This window comes from Pleurodeles waltl, chromosome 6 (assembly GCF_031143425.1).
Source record: "Pleurodeles waltl isolate 20211129_DDA chromosome 6, aPleWal1.hap1.20221129, whole genome shotgun sequence".
Classification (NCBI taxonomy): Eukaryota; Metazoa; Chordata; class Amphibia; order Caudata; family Salamandridae; genus Pleurodeles; species Pleurodeles waltl.
This window is the reverse complement of record NC_090445.1, coordinates 1,514,133,991-1,514,153,210: the sequence shown is the minus strand read 5'-3', so window position 1 is coordinate 1,514,153,210 and position 19,220 is coordinate 1,514,133,991. Positions and strand designations below refer to the sequence as shown.

The 19,220-nt window shown below is 47.2% G+C and overlaps 1 protein-coding gene across 5 annotated transcripts in view; it reads left to right on the top strand.

Annotated features, from left to right (window-relative positions):
* MIB2 (MIB E3 ubiquitin protein ligase 2) overlaps positions 1 to 19,220 on the top strand; it is a 358,930-nt gene that overhangs the window by 202,523 nt on the left and 137,187 nt on the right. For 3 of the 5 annotated variants that reach the window (XM_069241041.1, XM_069241042.1, XM_069241039.1), the window contains 2 exons: positions 8,392 to 8,496; positions 18,733 to 18,895. In XM_069241041.1, the coding sequence (XP_069097142.1) occupies positions 8,392 to 8,496; positions 18,733 to 18,895 (268 nt within the window). The remainder of the gene's footprint in view (positions 1 to 8,391; positions 8,497 to 18,732; positions 18,896 to 19,220) is intronic. The other 2 variants (XM_069241040.1, XM_069241038.1) reach the window with 1 other exon arrangement.

Here is a 19,220-nt window from a genome sequence, read left to right as displayed (position 1 = left end):
CATAGCTTTTCAAAAACCACACATAGGAAATCCAATCTCTAAACAAGGCATTGCTAGATGGATAGTCAGATGTATTCAAACATGCTATCTTAAAGCCAAAAGAGAATTGCCTATTACACCAAAGGCACACTCAACCAGAAAGAAAGGTGCTACAATGGCCTTTCTAGGAAACATTCCTATGAGCGAAATATGTAAGGCTGCAACCTGGTCTACGCCTCATACGTTTACTAAACACTACTGTGTAGACGTACTAAATGCACAACAAGCTACAGTGGGCCAAGCTGTACTAAGAACATTATTCCAAACTACTTCAACTCCTACAGGCTAAACCACCGCTTTTAGGGGAGGTAACTGCTTTATAGTCTATGCCAAACATGTGTATCTGCAGCAACATATGCCATCGAACTGAAAATGTCACTTACCCAGTGTACATCTGTTCGTGGCATTAGTCGCTGCAGATTCACATGTACCCTCCCACCTCCCCGGGAAGCCTGTAGCCGTTTAGAAGTAGATCATAAATCTTAAACATCTGTACATTTGTAAATAATTATTATAAACTCTTAACGTACATACATATTCACTCCATTGCATGGGCACTATTTATACCAAACAACTCCATCCTCACCCTCTGCGGGGAAAACAATCTAAGATGGAGTCGACGCCCATGCGCAATGGAGCCGAAGAGGGAGGAGTCCTTCGGTCCCGTGACCAAAAAAAAAAAAAGACTTCTTCGAAGAAAAACAACTTGTAATACTCCGAGCCCAACACCAGGCAGCGGACTGTGCCAAACATGTGAATCTGCAGCGACTAATGCCACGAACAGATGTACAGTGGGTAAGTGACATTTTCATTGTATATGTAGGGACGCGAAGGATTCGCGAGCCCTTCCAATCTCATGCTGAGAAGTGTTGGCAGCCATGGTGAGAACCAGCTTGAGCCGAGTCCCAGAAAAAAAGGTACAAAATAAAGAAAAAGGGCCAGGGTACAGACACTCTGCCCTCTTAGCTCTGGTGGTGGGTCCTAGAGGGACCCTTATCCCCCCTCCTGCCAGGCTATAAAGCATGTTTTGAATTTTCACCCGGATTTGTGGATCTGGCAACATTCCTTTTTTTAAAAAAAAATTTTTTTTTACTGACCACCACCTCCATATGGTGAATATGTAATAGTTTGCAATGTGGCGCGAGGCCGCCTCACCCTGAGGACCACCTCCATCCCGGGATAAATGTAATTTTTTGTGTGGGGGAAGGCCTGTCGGCCTCCCCCACAGCCCCAGGGACCGCCACCTCCCTGGGGCTTTCATTAATGTAAATGCGGTGGGCTGCCTGGCCCACCCCAGGGACATAGCTGTTTCCTGTGGCTTGGCTGCAGCCTTGAAGCTGCAGCTAATTCCAGTTTTTGACAGTGGGACCTGTAAAGCAGGTCCCGCTGCTAAAAACTGGAGCTTTCTTCTCGTGCAAGGAACAGAGATGAAATGCTTCAGCAAGCAGGGAGCTGCTGTTAAAATCAGCTCCTTGCTTGCCGAAGCAGTGGCATCCCCAGGTAAGCCTTGAGGCTTGCCTCACAGTGCAAGATGACCCATAAAGGGCATTTTACTATATACAAAAATATATATATGTAGGGTCTGCGGGCCCCCTCGTGGTCCCAGATAGCACAGAATTATCCCATCTCAGGAGATCACACTCTTTGACCCTAGGCGATGTAATTAGTTTTTTGGAAAGGATGTCCATGTACTTTTTTAGTACCCATTACAAGATTACAGATGAGACCTTGTCCAGAGTGTCTGCGACCACAGTAAAGTACTTAATCTGCAGAACGTGAACTTCTTACAAATTTATCAAAGAAAAAAAAAGGTTTTCTGCTAAAATCTTGATAGTAAAATGTGACTGACCTCGCTTTCCAGTGGGGTTGTACAAATTATATACACCTATTCATAATGCACACTAATAGTTAAAGTAAAAAAAAAAAACACAAATACATTGACACCACTTGCAAATGCAACATTGTTGACGACTAGTTCATCCTGTCAACAAGTCTTATCTGATAATTTTCTAGTTGCAGATTCAGACTGCATCTGGAGATTTTTCTTCGAGCAATACCCTTCCTTGCGCGTCGGTATGTGGCGTCGGTCAACTCCGCAGGCGTCGTTGGTGTCGTAGTCGCCGTTACGACATCTGGAGTAGTACATAGACGCCACCTGAGCACAGGACGTCAGTTCTTTTCTTTCCGTGCCACACGCTGATTGGAGAGAGCCACCCTGGTCTCTTTTTCACCAATTTCAACCGTTTTGTCGAGTTTTCAAGTGTGTTTTTGGTGCGTCAAGGATGTCTCTGAAGACCGGGTTCAAGCCTTGCGAGGACTTCCATCACATGATGTCGGTGACTGATCCGCATTGGGTTTGTATGTGGTGTCTGGAGTGCAATCATGACCTGAAGTTGTGCTCCGAGTGCCGAGCCATGCACCCGAAGTCTTTGAGGGAGCGGTCCCTCAAGCTCATGGCGTCCCTGCGCTCAACTCTGCGTAGGTCCCGGCTCGCTCGAGAGGAAGGTCTCAAGACCGTTCACGGAGCCATCTCACCACTCGTCTTCCTCAAAATCTTCAGGTGCAGGTAAGAAGCAGAAGAAGTCAAAACGGTCTCATCGCACTTCGACTTCGCCTCGTCGCTCGGCTGAGGCGATGCGGGAAGAGCATCAACGCTCAAGGCCTCCGTCCTTGGAGCCTGTTTCTGGGTCCGCTCTGCGCTTCCCTGAGTTTCCGGGAGCCGGAGCGACCCCCGCCCAGCTTAAGGAATTCTATGAGGCCATGCGCCTCATCTTTGGCCGGACCGACCCGATACAGCGCCTTTGGGCCCAAGGGGTTCGGTTGAGGGGCCTTCTGATTCTGTGCCGGCGGCTTTGGCTCCAGCCACCGAAGCCCTCTCCGGATCGGCTCGCACCACGGTCGGCTGTCGACATTCCTGATGTTGGTAGTGCCTACTATCGACTTCGACCCAATCCTTATCCCTAACAACTCAGTCAGAGTGGCATCTGTCTTCGATGGGGCCTAAGGACCTCTGGTCATATTTGGACCTTTTTTCCTATGGGTACGAATTTGGGGAAGGATTGGAGGGGTCCCTGGATCCTTATGATTACCAAGATGACCCATCTTTGGACTGGGCACAGGAATTTGGGCGAATCCAGTGGACTGGACACTCCTCCAGATGCTGACATGCTGTCTCCTCTTACCGTGGCTACGGCGGAGGGAGCGACTTATGGTGGTCAGTAGGGTGGCCAAGGTTCTTGGCCTTGAGCTACCTACTGTAGAGGTCCAACCTCCTGATGGGGGTGCTTCAGCCAGGAGCTTTCACATCTGAGCCCCTTTTACCTTTTAATGAAGCTCTCACCGATGTCCTTTTGGGTGCTTGGTCCAAACCCAACACAGGGGCTCCTGTGAATAAGACTAATGCACGCCACCATCGGCCCACTCCGAACAACCTTAAATTCCTGTCCCAACACCCCACGCCTGATAGTCTTGTCATCCAGGCTTCATCTTCCTCAGGCGCATTCCCTTCCGCACCCCCGGATAGGGAATCAAAAAGGCTGTAACATTTTGGGAAGAAGTTTTGTTTTCATCCTCCAGTCTCGCGCTGCGGTCAGTGAACACCGCATGCCTTTTGGGCTGCTATACCCACTCTCTGTGGGATATGGTTGTGCAAGTCCTGCCGCAGATACCAGAGATGGCCCATGCTATCGTCACCCAACCTGTCAACGATGGGAGAGATGCGGCGAAGTTCACGATCCGATGTGGGCTGGACATGACCGACTCTCTGGGCAGATCGGTTGCTACGACAGTGACCTCGAGACACCATGCCTGGTTGCATACTTCTGGTTTTTCTGGGGATGTCCAACAGTCTCTCATGGACATGTCCTTTGATGGCTCCCGTCTCTTTTGGAGACAAAGCGGACTCGGCCTTGGAGAGACTCAAGGATTCCTGGGCTATGGCTCGATCCCTTGGACTTTCCGCTGCCCCTTGCCCCCATCAGTCCGCTTTTCGCCCCTTTTGTGGCCATGGATGGGGCTCCCTGTTGCTTCCCCCGCCCAGCCACCGTGCCACCCAAGCTGTTCAGCCGCTGCGCGGCCGGGGACGTGAAATCCACATGGGCGTGGGACAGGCAACCAGACGTCAGCCCAGTCCACCTCTCTCCCCGCTGTAGCCTCCAAACCCTTCTAGTCCTTCCCCTCACTCCCATCCAGTTGGAAGCAGGATTCGCCATCACCTGCCCCACTGGGAATCCCATCACTACAGACAGGTGGGTTTTGCAGATCGTTCGAAAGGGCTACGCCCTCCCTTTTGAATCTACCCCACCGGCCATGCCTCCAACCCTCAGCCAACTCCCGGAGGATCTTTGGCACTTCTCCGCCAGGAAGTCACGGCTCTCTTGGCCAAGGGAGCTATAGAGAAGGTCCCTGTGCCAGTAGTAGGTTGTGGTTGTTATTCCCGCCAGAGGACAAGGGCTTACAGCCTATCCTAGAACTTCAGTACCTTAACTACTTCCTCAAGAAGGAGAAATTCAAAATGCTGACCCTGGCTCAGATTCTGTCTGCCTTAGACCCAGGAGACTGGATGGTAGCGTTGGACTTGCAGGACGCTTATTTCCACATTCCCATCCTGCCTGCCCACAGACGTTTCCTACGATTCGTGGTAGGTCAAGAGCACTATCAGTTTACCGTACTCCCCTTCGGCCTTACCAGCGCTCCTTGGGTGTTCACGAAAGTAACGGTGGGTGGTTGCATTTCATCTTTGCAGGTTAGGGGTCTCAGTCTTTCCCTACCTCGACAACTGGTTGTTGAAGGCGGACTCGCCCCAGAAAGTCATCTCCCACCTTAGACTACGGTGAGCCTCCTGCACATGCTGGGGTTTACTATAAACGTGCCAAAGTCACACCTTACTCCCTCTCAGATGCTCCCTTTCATCAGAGCTGTTCTGGACACAGTGTATTTTTGGGCTTATCCTCCCGAAAAGTGAGTCCAAGAGATTCAGGCTATGATTCCAATCTTTCAGCCTCTGTCTTGGGTTTCGGTGAGACTGACTCTGAAGCTGCTGGGCCTCATGGCCTCCTGCTAGTCACACATGCCAGATGGCATATACGGGCTCTGCATTGGGACTTGAAGTTCCAGTGGGCGCAGTATTGGGGGAATCTCTCTGACATGGTCCAGATCTTGGAGGGGGACTGCGAAAAACCTGCAGTGGTGGCTTTAAATCCGCATTGGGTCCATGGCAGATCCCTCTTCCTTCCCCAGCCAGATCTATCTATATTGACAGATGCGTTGCTTCTGGGTTGGGGCGGCAACATGGGAGAGGCGGAGATCAGAAGTCTCTGGTCTCTGGTGGAGTCTGGGCTCCATATCAATCTTCTGGAGCTCCGGGCGATCAGTCTTGCATTGAAAGCATTTCTTCCCTCTCTCAAAGGGAAGGTAGTGCAGGTGTTTACGGGCAATATTACCACCATGTGGTACTGCAACAAACAGGGCGGAGTAGGGGCCTGGACCCTTAGTCAGAAGGCACTACGTCTTTGGACCTGGCTGGAACTTCAGGACATTGCCCTGGTGGTTCAACATCTGGCAGGTTCACTTAACGCCAGAGCGGGCAAACTCAGCCGTCGGTGCACAGCCGATCGTGAATAGCGTCTCCATCCGGAGATGGCGTAAGGTCTCTTTCAGCAGTGGGGGAGAGCCTTGGTTAGATCTGTTTGCCTCCGCAGAGAACACGCAATGTCTGTTTTGCTCATTGGAGTTTCCAAGGCGGCACTCACTCAGAGATGCTTTTCGTCTCGAGTGAAACTCCCTTCCGCCTACACCACTTCTGCCCAAAGTTCCCAAGAAGATCAGGAACGACCGGGCCCAAGTCATCTTGGTGGCTTTGGACTGGGCACGGAGAGTATGGTATCCAGAGCTATTGAGTATGGTCATTGATCCTCCACTCAGACTGCCTCTTCTGGTGGATCTTCTGTGGCAGCAGCTGGGGACGGTCCTCCACCCAAACCTGTCCAATCTCTGCCTTGCGTGGAGATAGAGCGGCAACAGTTGACAACTTTTGATCTTCCACCCGTAGTCTGTGATGTTATCTTGGCAGTCAGGTGTCCCTCTACCAAAATGGTATACACTTGTCGTTGGCATGAATCTGTGGCATGGTGCACCAACAAATCTGTTGATCCCCTCTCTGACCCTCTATTTGAGGTTCTTTTGTTCATTCTTTCTTTGGCCCAGCAGGGCTCTGCTTTGGGCACCCTTAAAGGGTATTTATCTGCCATTTCGGCCTTTCTTAGTTGACCTGATCAACCCTCACTCTTTAAATCTCCTATTGTGAGTAGATTCCTAAAAGATCTCACCCATTTATTTCCTCCCACTCCATTTATCATTCCTCAGTGGGACCTCAATCTTGTCCTTACTTATTTAATGTATAATCCGTTTGAGTGGATGCACAATTGTCCCTTATGGCTCCTCCCCTTCAAAACTGTCTTTCTTGTGGCCATCACTTCTGCTCTCAGGGTGAGTGAGCTTCAGGCCCTTTCGTCCAAACCTCCATACTTGTCTGTGCACCCTGACAAAGTGGTGTTGCACACTAAGGCTTCCTTCCAAAGGTAATTACGCCTTTTCATGTAGGCCAGTCCATCACCCTGCCTACTTTTTATGCCCCCCCACATCCTTCCCATGAGGAAGAGACTCCACCGTCTGGACCCAAAAAGAGCATTGGCGTTCTATCTTAATCGCACTAAAGATTTCCGTGTGGACGATTAACTCTTTGTCAGGTACGTGGGTGCGAAGAAAGGGAAGGCGATGCAAAAACGTACCATCTCTTGATGGGTACTTCTGTGCATCAAGATGTGCTACGCTTTGGCTAAGAAGCAAACCCCAGAGGCCTTGCGTGCTCATTCCACCAGAGCGACGGCTGCTTCCACTGCATTAGCACGCGGAGTTCCTGTCTTGGATATCTCTCAGGCAGCTACCTGGGCGTCCCTGCACACGTTTGCTAAACACTACTGCCTGGACAGTCCGGTCCATCGGGACAGCTACTTTGGCCGTTCGGTCCTGCAGGACTTTCTAGTATGATCTTGGTTTGCAGCCCACCACCGAGGATGGCATTGCTTGGGTATCTATTCTAAGGTAAGGAATCTGCAACTAGAAGTCTCTATCAGATCTACAAGTTACTTACCTTTGGTAACGAAATATCTGGTGGAGACATATTCTAGTTGCAGATTCCTTACCGGCCCACCCATCCTCCCCGCTTGCGAACTGATTTCTAGGGACAGAGATTCCCCCCTTCAGGTCCTTAGCTTTGGCACACCAATCTCAGTGTTCTTAACGGCTCTGCGCTTTGGCATGGAAAGTCGTTAAGAGAAACTGACGTCACTGCACTGAGGGCGGCGCCTACGTACTACTCCTGCTGTCTTCACGGTGACTACGACGCCAACGTTTCCCGCGGAGTCGACTGACGGCACTTACCGACACGCAAGGGTATTGCTCAAAGAAAAATCTCCGGATCCAGTCTGACGCCTGGGGAAAATTCTAAGGTAAGGAATCTACAACTAGAATATGTCTCTACCAGATATTCCGTTACTGAAGGTAAGTAACTTGTACTTTACAGACACTGCTACAGCTTTGAATACTTTGGCAAAACTAATTGAGTTTCTCCAAAACACCCAGAGAAAGGCAGGGTATGCACAGCAGGTAAATATTTAAACATTAATATTTCACACCTATTGTTACATTTTATTCGTCTAATTGAACTCCACCAAAAGATTGTTTCTGTCATTAATTCTTCCTCTTTCAGTTTGATCTTTTTTTCTGTATACCCTTCCCTCTTTGTTCTCTATTCTCAGTGTCCGTCTCTCCTTCTGCTTCCTTTTCTCACTGTCTTCATCTCTCAGTTGCATCTGCCTGGTTCTTTCTATATCTGTACATCTTTCTCATATCGATCACTCCCTTTTTCATTGACAAAAGCTCACTTGGTTTTTGTCACATCTATTTGCCTTTCACACACATTTTTTTCTGATTTCTGTTCTCTAAATCACTTTCTCTCACAAGCTCTTCCACTGTCACCAGTGTTTCTTTCTTTTTTCTTGTTCTATCATCCCTTTTTGTGTTTAATTAATCTTTGCCCCCATTTCTCAATTCTATCTGCTTATTTCTCTCCCTTTCTTATTTTGAATTTCTATCACTTCTTTCTCCTTCTTCCTATCTTTCTGTGGTTATTTTTGCCCTCACTTTTTCAGTCTCATGTCTTGATTGATGCCTTTTATCTTTCTTACTCTTTCATTCTCACACCCTTTATCTCTTGATTTTACTTCGGTTTGCTTTTGCGCCTTACATTTTTGCTTCCATTTTTTATTTTGTCTTTGATCTGTTTTCTTTTAGCACAACACCTTTTGGGTTGGTGATGTGGTTCGTGTGATGGATGACATGGAAACTGTCCGGCGGCTTCAAGTGGACCATGGGGAATGGACTAATGACATGGCCCCTGTGAGTGCGAAAGAGGACAACATAAAGACTGCTGATTATTTACCACTCAAGTTAATTTGTCATAGGGGCCAGGGCAGGGAAAGACGTGTGTGTCTGTCTCATAGGGAGGTGCTGGGAATAGGCTGAAGTCACCTTCAGCAGAGCATGCTTTCATGACTGGTGCAGTGAGTGGGGCATAACAGCTTTCTCTAATCTGTGGTACCTTTAAGTATGGAATTGCAGTGCATGGTGTTTTAAATTGCCCCCTTCTTTCCTGTCCTCTCCCTTTAATGCCTCATCAGCGCTTGAAATTTCCCCTCCATACCATTTTCCTCATTCCTTCTGCACCCTACAACTTTCTTTTCACCTGTCCGATCTGCAAACCCCCATTCCCTGCTCCTTCCCTGCTTAATGCTCCGCCTCACTCTCTGCACTTTTCATATAATTTCACTTCTATTCCTAGCCTCCTCAACCTTTACCTCTTCATCTCACTTCATCTTTCCTCTCTTTAATACTTTTAATTTTGGAGCTGTTATTTTGGGGGGATATTACACACTATGCAATGTGGCACTTGAAATGATGGAGAGAGCTTATCCTGTTGTGGGTCAGCCTCTAATTGGAGTACAGCTTTGAGTTGTTAGCCTGAAAAGGGCCTTGTGCAACAATGCAGACACTATATCTGTGCGGTAGCTTCATTCACAAAGCAGCCGTATCCTTCTCCAAATAATTTAGAGAGAAACATTTGGTAAGCAGAGGTATGAAGAAGCAGTCACTTGCACCCAATTTCTGTTTAGCAAGCAATTACCTTTCATTTTTTCAGTTGGTATCTAGTATGGGCCCTCTTGAAGATGGCAGGGTGGTCTGCTCTAGGCTAATGATAAGGACACCTGCACTATTCTGGACCTTTCCCAGGCAGATAGATACTGTGGAAAGTCAGAGGGACGATTGTAAGTGTAGTCCAGGGTGAAGCTGGTCAGAGGGCAGCTAGTTAAAGAAGATTTTGGAAAGAATTGGAAAAATCTTCCTCCTCTCTTCACCTACCTTTGAAATGCCATATTATTTGGTCTGTAAATATATGTGTAATGTTCTGTGCTGACCAAAGACCAAGACTGAGTTTGTGGGATAGATAAGTGCAGGTGCAGGTCCTCAGTCTTGCCCATGTCCATATTAAGTTCAGTCTTAGTATGCAGGTTTGCTCTTCAGAGTTGCACTGACACCGCCAATAACTGCTCTTTATTAATGCTGACTGATGGAAGATTTGAAGCACAGTCCTTAATGAGTCTTGGTGACCAGACACATTACAATTCTACTAGGATTGATCCACCTGGACTAATCTCGTCTGGTCCAGGGATGTGAGTCAGTGATAAAATGGATGCAGAGCCTAGACTTAAGAACGGGACCATGTTGTTTCTTCTTGATTCTGAAAATACCTTTGATAGGATTACTTGGGGTTCCTGGCAAAAGAGGGCATTCTTACTCTGGCATAAGTTCATGAACATGGTACAAGTGACATATTGGAGTCAATGGCTTGGTCTTGGGGAAGGTGATTGTGGGGAGAGGTATGAGACAGAGAAGTTCTCTTTATTCTCTCTTGTTCGCTCTTTAAATGGAACCCTTGGGACAAAAAATTGAAGTAATCCAACAATACTAAGTATCCACCTTGACCCTGATAATCTCATGTTTGCAATCTTTGCTGACAATGTATTGGTCTCCCTGTTAAAGTCAAATTCATCCCTCCAGAAAATATTGGCTGAATTGGATACATTCGGCAAGGCGTCCAGTTTCAAAATCAACCTTGAACCTTGTTTCTCGAGTTATACGTCGCCACTTGCCCCATTTCAGATTGAATGCTCAGTTGATCAGATATTTAGATTTTAAAGTTATCCCCTCATGTAGAGGGCTGTTCCTAGTTTATATACTCTGTTAAACAAGATTTACAACTGTATCATAACCTAGAGCTCTGTTCTGGGGCATATAGCGTCAATAAAGATTAGTATTCTGTGAGGATTCTTTCTCTCTTACAGGCATTTCCAGTTTTAGTGCCTTTGAACTTCCAAATAATTTGCACACGTTTCCTGCAGGGAGGAAGGAGACTGAGGATAGGATTAAAGCAAGGCTCACGCTCCCCAAGGTCAGAGGGACCATGTGCCCCAGGTTTTTACAACTTAGGGCCAGATGTAGCAAAGGGTTTTTCCCATTCTGTGTCAATGGGAAAATGTGTTCGTACATATGGCCCTTTATGTGGTGCACTAGGGAAACCCTGAGGTCCTGGGAGGCACTTAGGGCCAGATGTATCAAGGTTTTTTCCATTCGCAAACGGTGCGAATGCCCGTTTGCGAATGCAAAAAGCCAGTTCAGAATGTATGAAAGACATTCTGAACGCAATTTTAAGGAATCGCAAAAATAGCGATTCCTTAAAATTGCAACCCTGTTTAGAGAGTCGTATATTGCGACTCTCTAAATAAGAAATAGCAAATAAGGATTCCTTATTTGCGATTTCCTAGCACATGTATGAAGCCATTCCTAAATGCGATGTGGGCATTTAGGAATCGCTATTTACCACCAGGTTGAACCTGGTGGCAACCATGTGCAAAAATTTTAAATGCATTTAAAATGCATTTTTAAAATGTACATGTAAAGCACACATGCCCTTTTGGCATGTGTGCACCTTACATGTCCCCCAAATTTTTTTTGGGGTGCAGCAGAGGGGGCCTTAGGCCCCCAGCACCCTGGGGTTTTGCATTTCCACAATTGCAAGTTCTGGTTAAGAAATCGCAATTTTGGAAATGCAAAAAATCTGCAGATATGGGCCAACAGGCCCATAGGTGCGAATGGGGTTAGATTCTCTATTTGCGATTCGGTAATAGCATTTGCGATTTTTAAGAAATCGCTATTACAGAATCGCAAAAATCATACATATCTTTTTGCATTTCTGAAATAGCGATTTCTTAAAAATCGCTTTTTGAGAATCGCAAATCGGTTGTATGATACATCTGGCCCTTGGTATTAAGAAGGTTCACTGTCATTAGGAAACTCAGGTTTTCAGTCCAGAATTAAAGAGGAGGATTTCAGCCATGAAAGACCAATAGATGTCTGGGGCTGGGGGGACCTATCCCAGGGCTGCAATAATAAACTATTGGAACAGATCAAATGAAACTTCACTTTACGTGAAGCAAGTTGTTTTATTGCCGTCAGTTAAGCCATTGTACTCTGCACAGCTGTCAGGAGACCAGCCTCAGTGGGCTTGAACTCTTTGAGACACTACTCCAGAATTCAGATATAGGTAAGCACCTGATCACAAGACTTTATCAGTTACTTCCGAAGGCAGACCACCCCCCCCAACTCTCCTAGTAGTGTTCTCAAAGCTTAATTGAAAGGAAGCCGGTAATCTCAGTTACTGATAGGGAGGGCACGGACTTCATGCAAAATACCAGTAGTGGATAATTGTTACGGAACAGAATCAAACCTAGCGCTCCTACAGATGTCATTACACCCTAGTACGGCTGCACTCATTCAGCAGCCATGAATCTGACAAATATTGGCATAATTGCGTTGAAAGGGGTGCTCTTTCTCATAGTATCTGGCACTGCTCTATGATGAAGGACTCTTTGGGACTAGTCTTAAATGATATACACCAAATTACATGGGTTATTTCCCACCTTTGACCCTAATGTACAGTTGGAATTGATGCCAAATATTGTATATCATGAAATAGACAATGTAGGAAAGTGCCCCTTTTGGACATGATCACTCCCACTTTTGGCTAACTGGTACTGAGGCTTTTCGACTGAGGTGCACTGGGTTCCTGCTAAACCTGTCGCCAGTTCCAGTGCTCTTTTCCCTCAAACAAGGTAAAAGGTCTAATTGTACACAATTGGCACCTACTGTAGTACTTCTGTAAGTCCCTAGTAAATGGTACACCGGTACCTAGTGCCTGGGTACTAGAGAGGGCGCCTAAAGGGCTTCACCATGTTTTGTGCTACCTTAAGGAACCCCTCCCCCTTAGAAATTGCACACAGCCTGCCATCACAGACTGCATGTCATGGTGCACGCCATGAGTGAAAATATGACGTGGAACACATTGTGTGTCGTGCTCCAGGTACTGCATCTAAATATATGTACGTCGCCCCCTTCAGCAGGCCTTAAAGCCCTAAGGCAGGGTGCATTATATTAGATGTGAGTACATATTTTCATGAGCAGATATGCCCCTGTGATGTCTTGGTCAAATACTTAGACATTGCAGGTGAACCCGGACGCCATCTCAAGGTATGTGCGGGACACTGGTCAGCACATGTTAACCAACTGTATAATGGATTCCCTGAAACCTCTGGTGTTTTGTATCAAACACCTTGTCTTACTAAATCCAGATGTATCCCAGTCTTGGATTTATTATGACATGCTGGCTGACTGGCAAGTCCAGCATGCCACTATAGACATGCTTCTGACCCTCTGGAGGTGAGAGCCCGCGCTCTGAGGCCAGAAACTATGCCCGCTCTGGAGGAAGGTGTTACTACCTCCTCTTGCAGCATGGCTAGTGAGTCTGCATACCAAGGCCAGGGACGTCAAAGACCAACCGCCTTTGGTATGCAACCCGGCTTCCTCCAGACTTGAAGTTGCCACCTCGTTCCCTGAGTCCCATTCGTCACCAAGACAGGTTGGAAATTAGCTATGCAGGTACGCATGATACACTACCAGGCTAGTCACTCCGCTAAGATGATCACCTTGATGTGCTCCAGGAAAGAAGTGTTCAACCATCTTGTTTTAGGTGGAACTAGGAACTCTGGGACAGGGTTATGCCCACTTCCCATTACAAGTGCTTATGTGCGGGGTGTATTCACCCCCGGGGTAAGTAGCCCATTAGTTGCTACCCTTCGCTCCCATAAACGCCCTTAAATTAAGTATTTAGGTGGCCTCCTGACACCAGAAGACCAGATTCCGCTGACAGAAGAAAGAAGAGGATAAGGAAGAACTGAAGAAGCGAGAGCTGTGGACTGCTGGCGGACTTTGGTGCAGAACCCTGCCTGCTTACCTGCTTTATTGTCCCGACAATCGCAACGACCCGACTCGTCCTGCAGGTGTGCATCCTTCAAAAGCCTTGGAGAGCCTCCAGCACTTCGCCAAGCTGTCCTCTTCTCCCTTGAAGTGGAGGAGCCACTTCCCTGCACTCTGCAGGCACCCACCGCAATATCCTGTTCACTGTTCTGCTGACCACCAGGTTCACCAATGCAGCACCTGCCCAGGAGAAGGTCACCAATCTCCAGCAGGACCAACCCATCTCCTCACCAAGTGAGAAAGACCCCAGGACCTACTAGAGCTGAACTCTACCCACATCCTGGGTCCGGACCCCTTGCAGCCACCAGCGCTTGTTTGAGTCTGACCGGAACAACGCTGCAACCAGAGACCAGGCATCAAGGATCATCACCAAGAGTAGACCGGCCGCCCTGTTTTTGTCCCCTCTTTGCAGGTCTACCCAAGAATTGTGGGCGTCTTGACGCAGGAGCACCTGACACCAAAATCCTCTGCTCCCGAGCTCCACGGACCGGATCCATGACAACCATGTTCTTCTGCTCCCAGGACCCCCGTCAACTGAGCCCCCTGTTGGGAGCTCCTGGACTTGTCCCCAAGCCCCCTCTGCAGCCTTTTTCAATGTGGCTCCCCTCTAAGCCAGCCATGCAGTACACAAGGCACTCGACCCATCCAACACCTCTGCACCCAGATGACCCAGAGCAGGTAAAACTGAACTGCTCGTGTTTCTTGTGACCTTGTCCCCCTAGCACCTTAAGACCCAAAAGGGACCCCTGAGAACAGACTGCAAGGACGCATACACAGTAAAAGTACCTTATCCAAACGAAGTCCATTTACCTCGTAAAAGTGCATTCCACTGAACTGTTACGTTGCAAAAATTGATACACTGCAAAAGTACTTTCCTTCTTGTGAAGCTTCTTTTGTTGAAATATTCTATAAAAGTAACTATACTTTTCTAATATTCATCTCAAGTTTCTTCTTGAGTGTGTCTCTCATTTATTGGCAAATGCTTAGCATTACCCTCTGATAAGTGTAAACTCCTTGCCCACACTATCACAAAAGAGAGCATTTGGGATTATTACTTTTAACCCCTGTAAACCAATAAGTGTCACCTGGACTATCTGCATAGTGGCCCCTTACACTGGTACACTACATAGATAGCCAGCACCCTACAGATAAAATACCCAGTATTGCTCTCAAAAACTAAGTTCAGCACTTAGATGCTGCTGATGTGACCTCCTGAACTAGATACTGAGCTTTCAGAAGGGGACACTAGTATAGGGGATGCCTCTGAAACTCTACCTAATACCCCAGAACAAACCTGCACCTGATTTATTTTTAGGTCAGGAACGTGTTCTGTGTTTGATATCACAAGTAGCGAGTTCAGTGGAAGAAGAAGAAATGATAATGCCACAAAAACCTGTGACATTTTGTAGGAAGTTGGCTCTGTATATACTATTTCAAAGTAAGAAATAGTGTGCACAGAGTCCAAGGGTTCCCCTTAGAGGTAAGATAGTGGCAAAAGTAGATAATTCTAATGCTCTATTTTGTGGTAGTGTGGTCGAGCAGTAAGCTTATCAGAGGGTAGTGTTCAGCATTTTTTGTACTCACACAGGCAATAAATGAGGAACACAGACTCAAAGACTTACTCCAGGCCAATAGGTTTTTATATAGAAAAATATCTTTTCCTAGCTTATTTTAAGAACCACAGGTTCAAGATTTACAAGTAATACTTCAATTGAAAGGTATTTCACTCAGGTATTCTAGGAACTTTGAATAATCACAATAGTATGTACAGTTTTGACAAAAATGGCAATAAGCTATTTTTAAAGTGGACACTGTGCAAAAATCAACAATTCCTGGGGGAGGTAAGTAATTGTTAAGTTCACAGGTAAATAAAACACTTACAGGGTTCAAAGTTGGGTCCAAGGTAGCCTACCGTTGGGGGTTCAAGGCAACCCCAAAGTTACCACACCAGCATCTCAGGGCCGGTCAGGTGCAGAGGTCAAAGAGGTGCCTAAAACACATAGGCTTCAATGGAAACAGGGGTGCCCCGGTTCCAGTCTGCCAGCAGGTAAGTGCCCGTGTCCTCAAAGGGCAGACCAGGGTTTTTTTTTTAGGGCACCAGGGGGGACACAAGTAGGCACAGAAAGTACACCCTCAGCAGCACAGGGGCGGCCAGGTGCAGAGTGCAAACAGGCGTCGGGTTTTGTATTGAAAGCAGCGGGGAGACCCGGGGATCTCTTAAACAATGTAAGCAGGCACAGGGGGGGCTCCTCAGGGTAGCCACCACCTGGGCTAGGCAGAGGGTCGCCTGGGGGTCGCTCCTGCACTGGAGTTCGGTTCCTTCAGGTCCTGGGGGCTGCGGGTGCACTGTTGGTTCCAGGCGTCGGTTCCCTTGTTACAGGCAGTCGGGGTCAGGGGGAGCCTCTGTATTTCCTCTGCAGGCGTCGCTGTGAGGGCTCAGGGGGGTCGTCTCTGGTTACTCACTGGCTCGTAGTCGCCGGGGAGTCCTCCCTGAGGTGTTTGTTTTCTGCAGGTCGAGCTGGGGGCGTCGGGTGCAGAGTGGAAAGTCTCACGCTTCCGGCGGGAAACGTGAAGTCTTTAAAGTTGCTTCTTTGTTGCAGAAAGTTGCAGATTGTTGAACAGGGCCGCTGTTCTTAGGAGTTTCTTGGTCCTTGGTTGCAGGGCAGTCCTCTGAGGCTTCAGAGATCGCTGGTCCCTGTTGGATGCGTCGCTGTTACAGTGTTCTTTGAAGTCGGGAGACAGGCCGGTAGGTCTGGGGCCAAAGCAGTTGTCATCTCCGTCTTCACTGAAGGGCTTCAGGTCAGCAGTCCTTCTTCTTGTTAAGGTTGCAGGAATCTGATTTCTTGGGATCTGGGGAGCCCCTAAATCCTGAAATTAGGGGTGTGTTTAGGTCTGGGAGGGCAGTAGCCAATGGCTACTGTCCTTGAAGGTGGCTACACCCTCCTTGTGCCTCCTCCCTATCCCTATTGGGGGAATCCTCCAAAACCAAGATGGAGGATTTCTAAAGGCAGGGGTCACCTCAGCTCAGGACACCTTAGGGGCTGTTCTGACTGGTGGGTGACTCCTCCTTGTTTTTCACATTATCCCCCCTGGAATTGCCGCCAAAATTGGGGGCTGTGTCCAGGAGGCGGGCATCTCCACTAGCTGGAGTGCCCTGAGGCATTGTAACACAAAGCTTGAGCCTTGAAGGCTCACTGCTAGGTGTTACAGTTCCTGCAGGGGAAGGTGTTAAGCATCTCCACCTAGTGCAGGCTTTGTTTCTGGCCTCAGAGAGCACAAAGGCTCTCACCCCAGGGGGTCAGAAACTCGTCTCTCAGTAGCAGACTGGCACAGACCAGTCATTCCTGCACTGTACAATTGGGTAAAATACAGTGGGGATCTCTAAGATGCCCTCTGTGTGCATTTTTTAATAAATCCAACACTGGCATCAGTGTGGGTTTAGTATTCTGAGAAGTTTGATACCAAACTTCCCAGTATTCAGTGTAGCCATTATGGAGCTGTGGAGTTCGCTTTTGACAAACTCCCAGACCATACACTTAATATGGCCACAACTGTACTTACAATGTCTAGGAATAGACTTAGACACTGTAGGTGCATATTGCTCATGCAGCTATGCCCTCACCTGTGGTATAGTGCACCCTGCCTTAAGACTGTAAGGCCTGCTAGAGGGGTGACTTACCTATGCCACAGGCAGCATTTTATGGGCATGGCATCCTGAGGGGGAGGCCATGTCGACTTTGCCTTTTTCTCCCCACCAACACACACAATCTACAATGGCAGTGTGCATGTGTTAGGTGAGGGGTCCCTTAGGGTGGCACAACATATGCTGCAACCCTTAGGGACCTTCCCTGGTCACAGGGCCCTTGGTATCACTGGTACCTTTTACAAGGGACTTATCTGTGTGCCAGGGGTGTGCCAATTGTGGATACAATGGTACATTTTAATTGAAAGAACACTGGTGTTGGGGCCTGGTTAGCAGGGTCCCAGCACACTTCTCAGTCAAGTCAGCATCAGTATCAGGCAAAAAGTTGGGGGTAACTGCAACAGAGAGCCATTTCCTTACACATTTCAACTATGTGTTGTCAGGAAAGAATATAATATGTATAGATTTGTATTCACTACCTGGAGCAATGTCATAGTTTTAAGTCGGTTCCTGGAATTCTGTCACAATCTGACCATTTCCTGAAGTATTTTTTTATTTTATTTTTAGACTGGGCCCCACTTTTGGGAAACCGTACAGTGTGTTAGAGAGAGCACATTGATAAGCTTTAAAGAGGGTAGACCTCAATGCACGAATAGTAATAAAACAATAATAATCACATAGACACTTGGATTTGACTTCCTGCCAGAGAAATTATGTGATTAATGTCGTAGTCTGATATCGCAGTCCCACAGCTAGTTCCTACACTAGTGTCACAATCCCATGGCCACTTCCTCAAGGATCACAATCCAGTGCCTAATTACTAAAGTGACGCAATGGGTCCTATTCAATTTCCTAGAGTGATTACACAATGTCAAATCCAGTTTAGGATGATGTCAAAATCCCACATCAATTTCCTGAAGTGATAATCATTAATCTCACATCCGGTTTTTAGAATGATAGCGCAATCTCAAGTCCCCTTCTCATATAATGTCAAAATCTCACATCACGTCCAGTTCCTGGGGTGATCTCAGTGTTTAGTGTTGGTTTGTTGGAGTAATGGTAACACATTCTCAAGTCCTCTTCCAGAACTAATGTCAGAGTTAGACTTTAAGTTCATGAAGCTATATCACAGTTTACTCTTTCTCTGTTTGAAGAGTCATGACTGCCATAAAGCCAGGAACCTGGTATCAAGCCTTTAAAGAAATAGGTGCTCTCTCTGTTAATCACCAAGGAATAAACAGTTATTACTTTAAAAATACTAAAATGCACCATTAAATAAGTCCTGAATAATAGAAAAACTTTGGAATTTAGAAATTTAATAAAATTATGAGTCAGCATCTGGAATGATTCCCCAAACAAGAATATCAGTGTCTCTGTACGTGTTTCTCATCCATTGGGCTAGACCTGCTTTTTCACTGAGAACTCTTGTTTTATGTGTGGACTGATGTGAGCAAGAGAAGTGCCCTGTTTCTTCTACATGCTTTTCGAATGCACGTTATATAAAAGTTAGGGATGAGGCATCTGTTCTCAGTTACATGTCTCATTTCCCCCTCTGTCCCTAGGCCCTTGGACACATTGGAAAGGTAATCAAGGTGTTTGGCGATGGTGATATGAGAGTGTCTGTCGGTGGCCAGTCCTGGACCTTCAACCCAGCCTGCCTGACCTCATATCAGCGTGATGAGGATGCTAACCTTATGACCACGGAGAGTGCACAGGAGACGAAAAGTGAGACCACAGTGCCACTGCCTTTGCCTGAAATGCACACCTGCTCTGGGTCCTAGGAGGTGGAAGCCAAGTGCAGCCATATCGTAGATGCACAGACCTTTGGCAGCTAATGACAACTGATGAGAATAACCCTGATGTTATTATTGTTGTTTTTTTAAGTAGCCAGCTTTTCATGAAGTTGGGCTTCAACCCCTAACCCCCCACCCCACAACGTTTCATTATTTGAGAGTAATTACAGGGGTGGTTGCCTGCTGATCTTTCCAGGCCACTCCTCTTGTGAAAATTACCATTAGGAGTGAGTTGTAATTTGTGGTCTGATGGATGC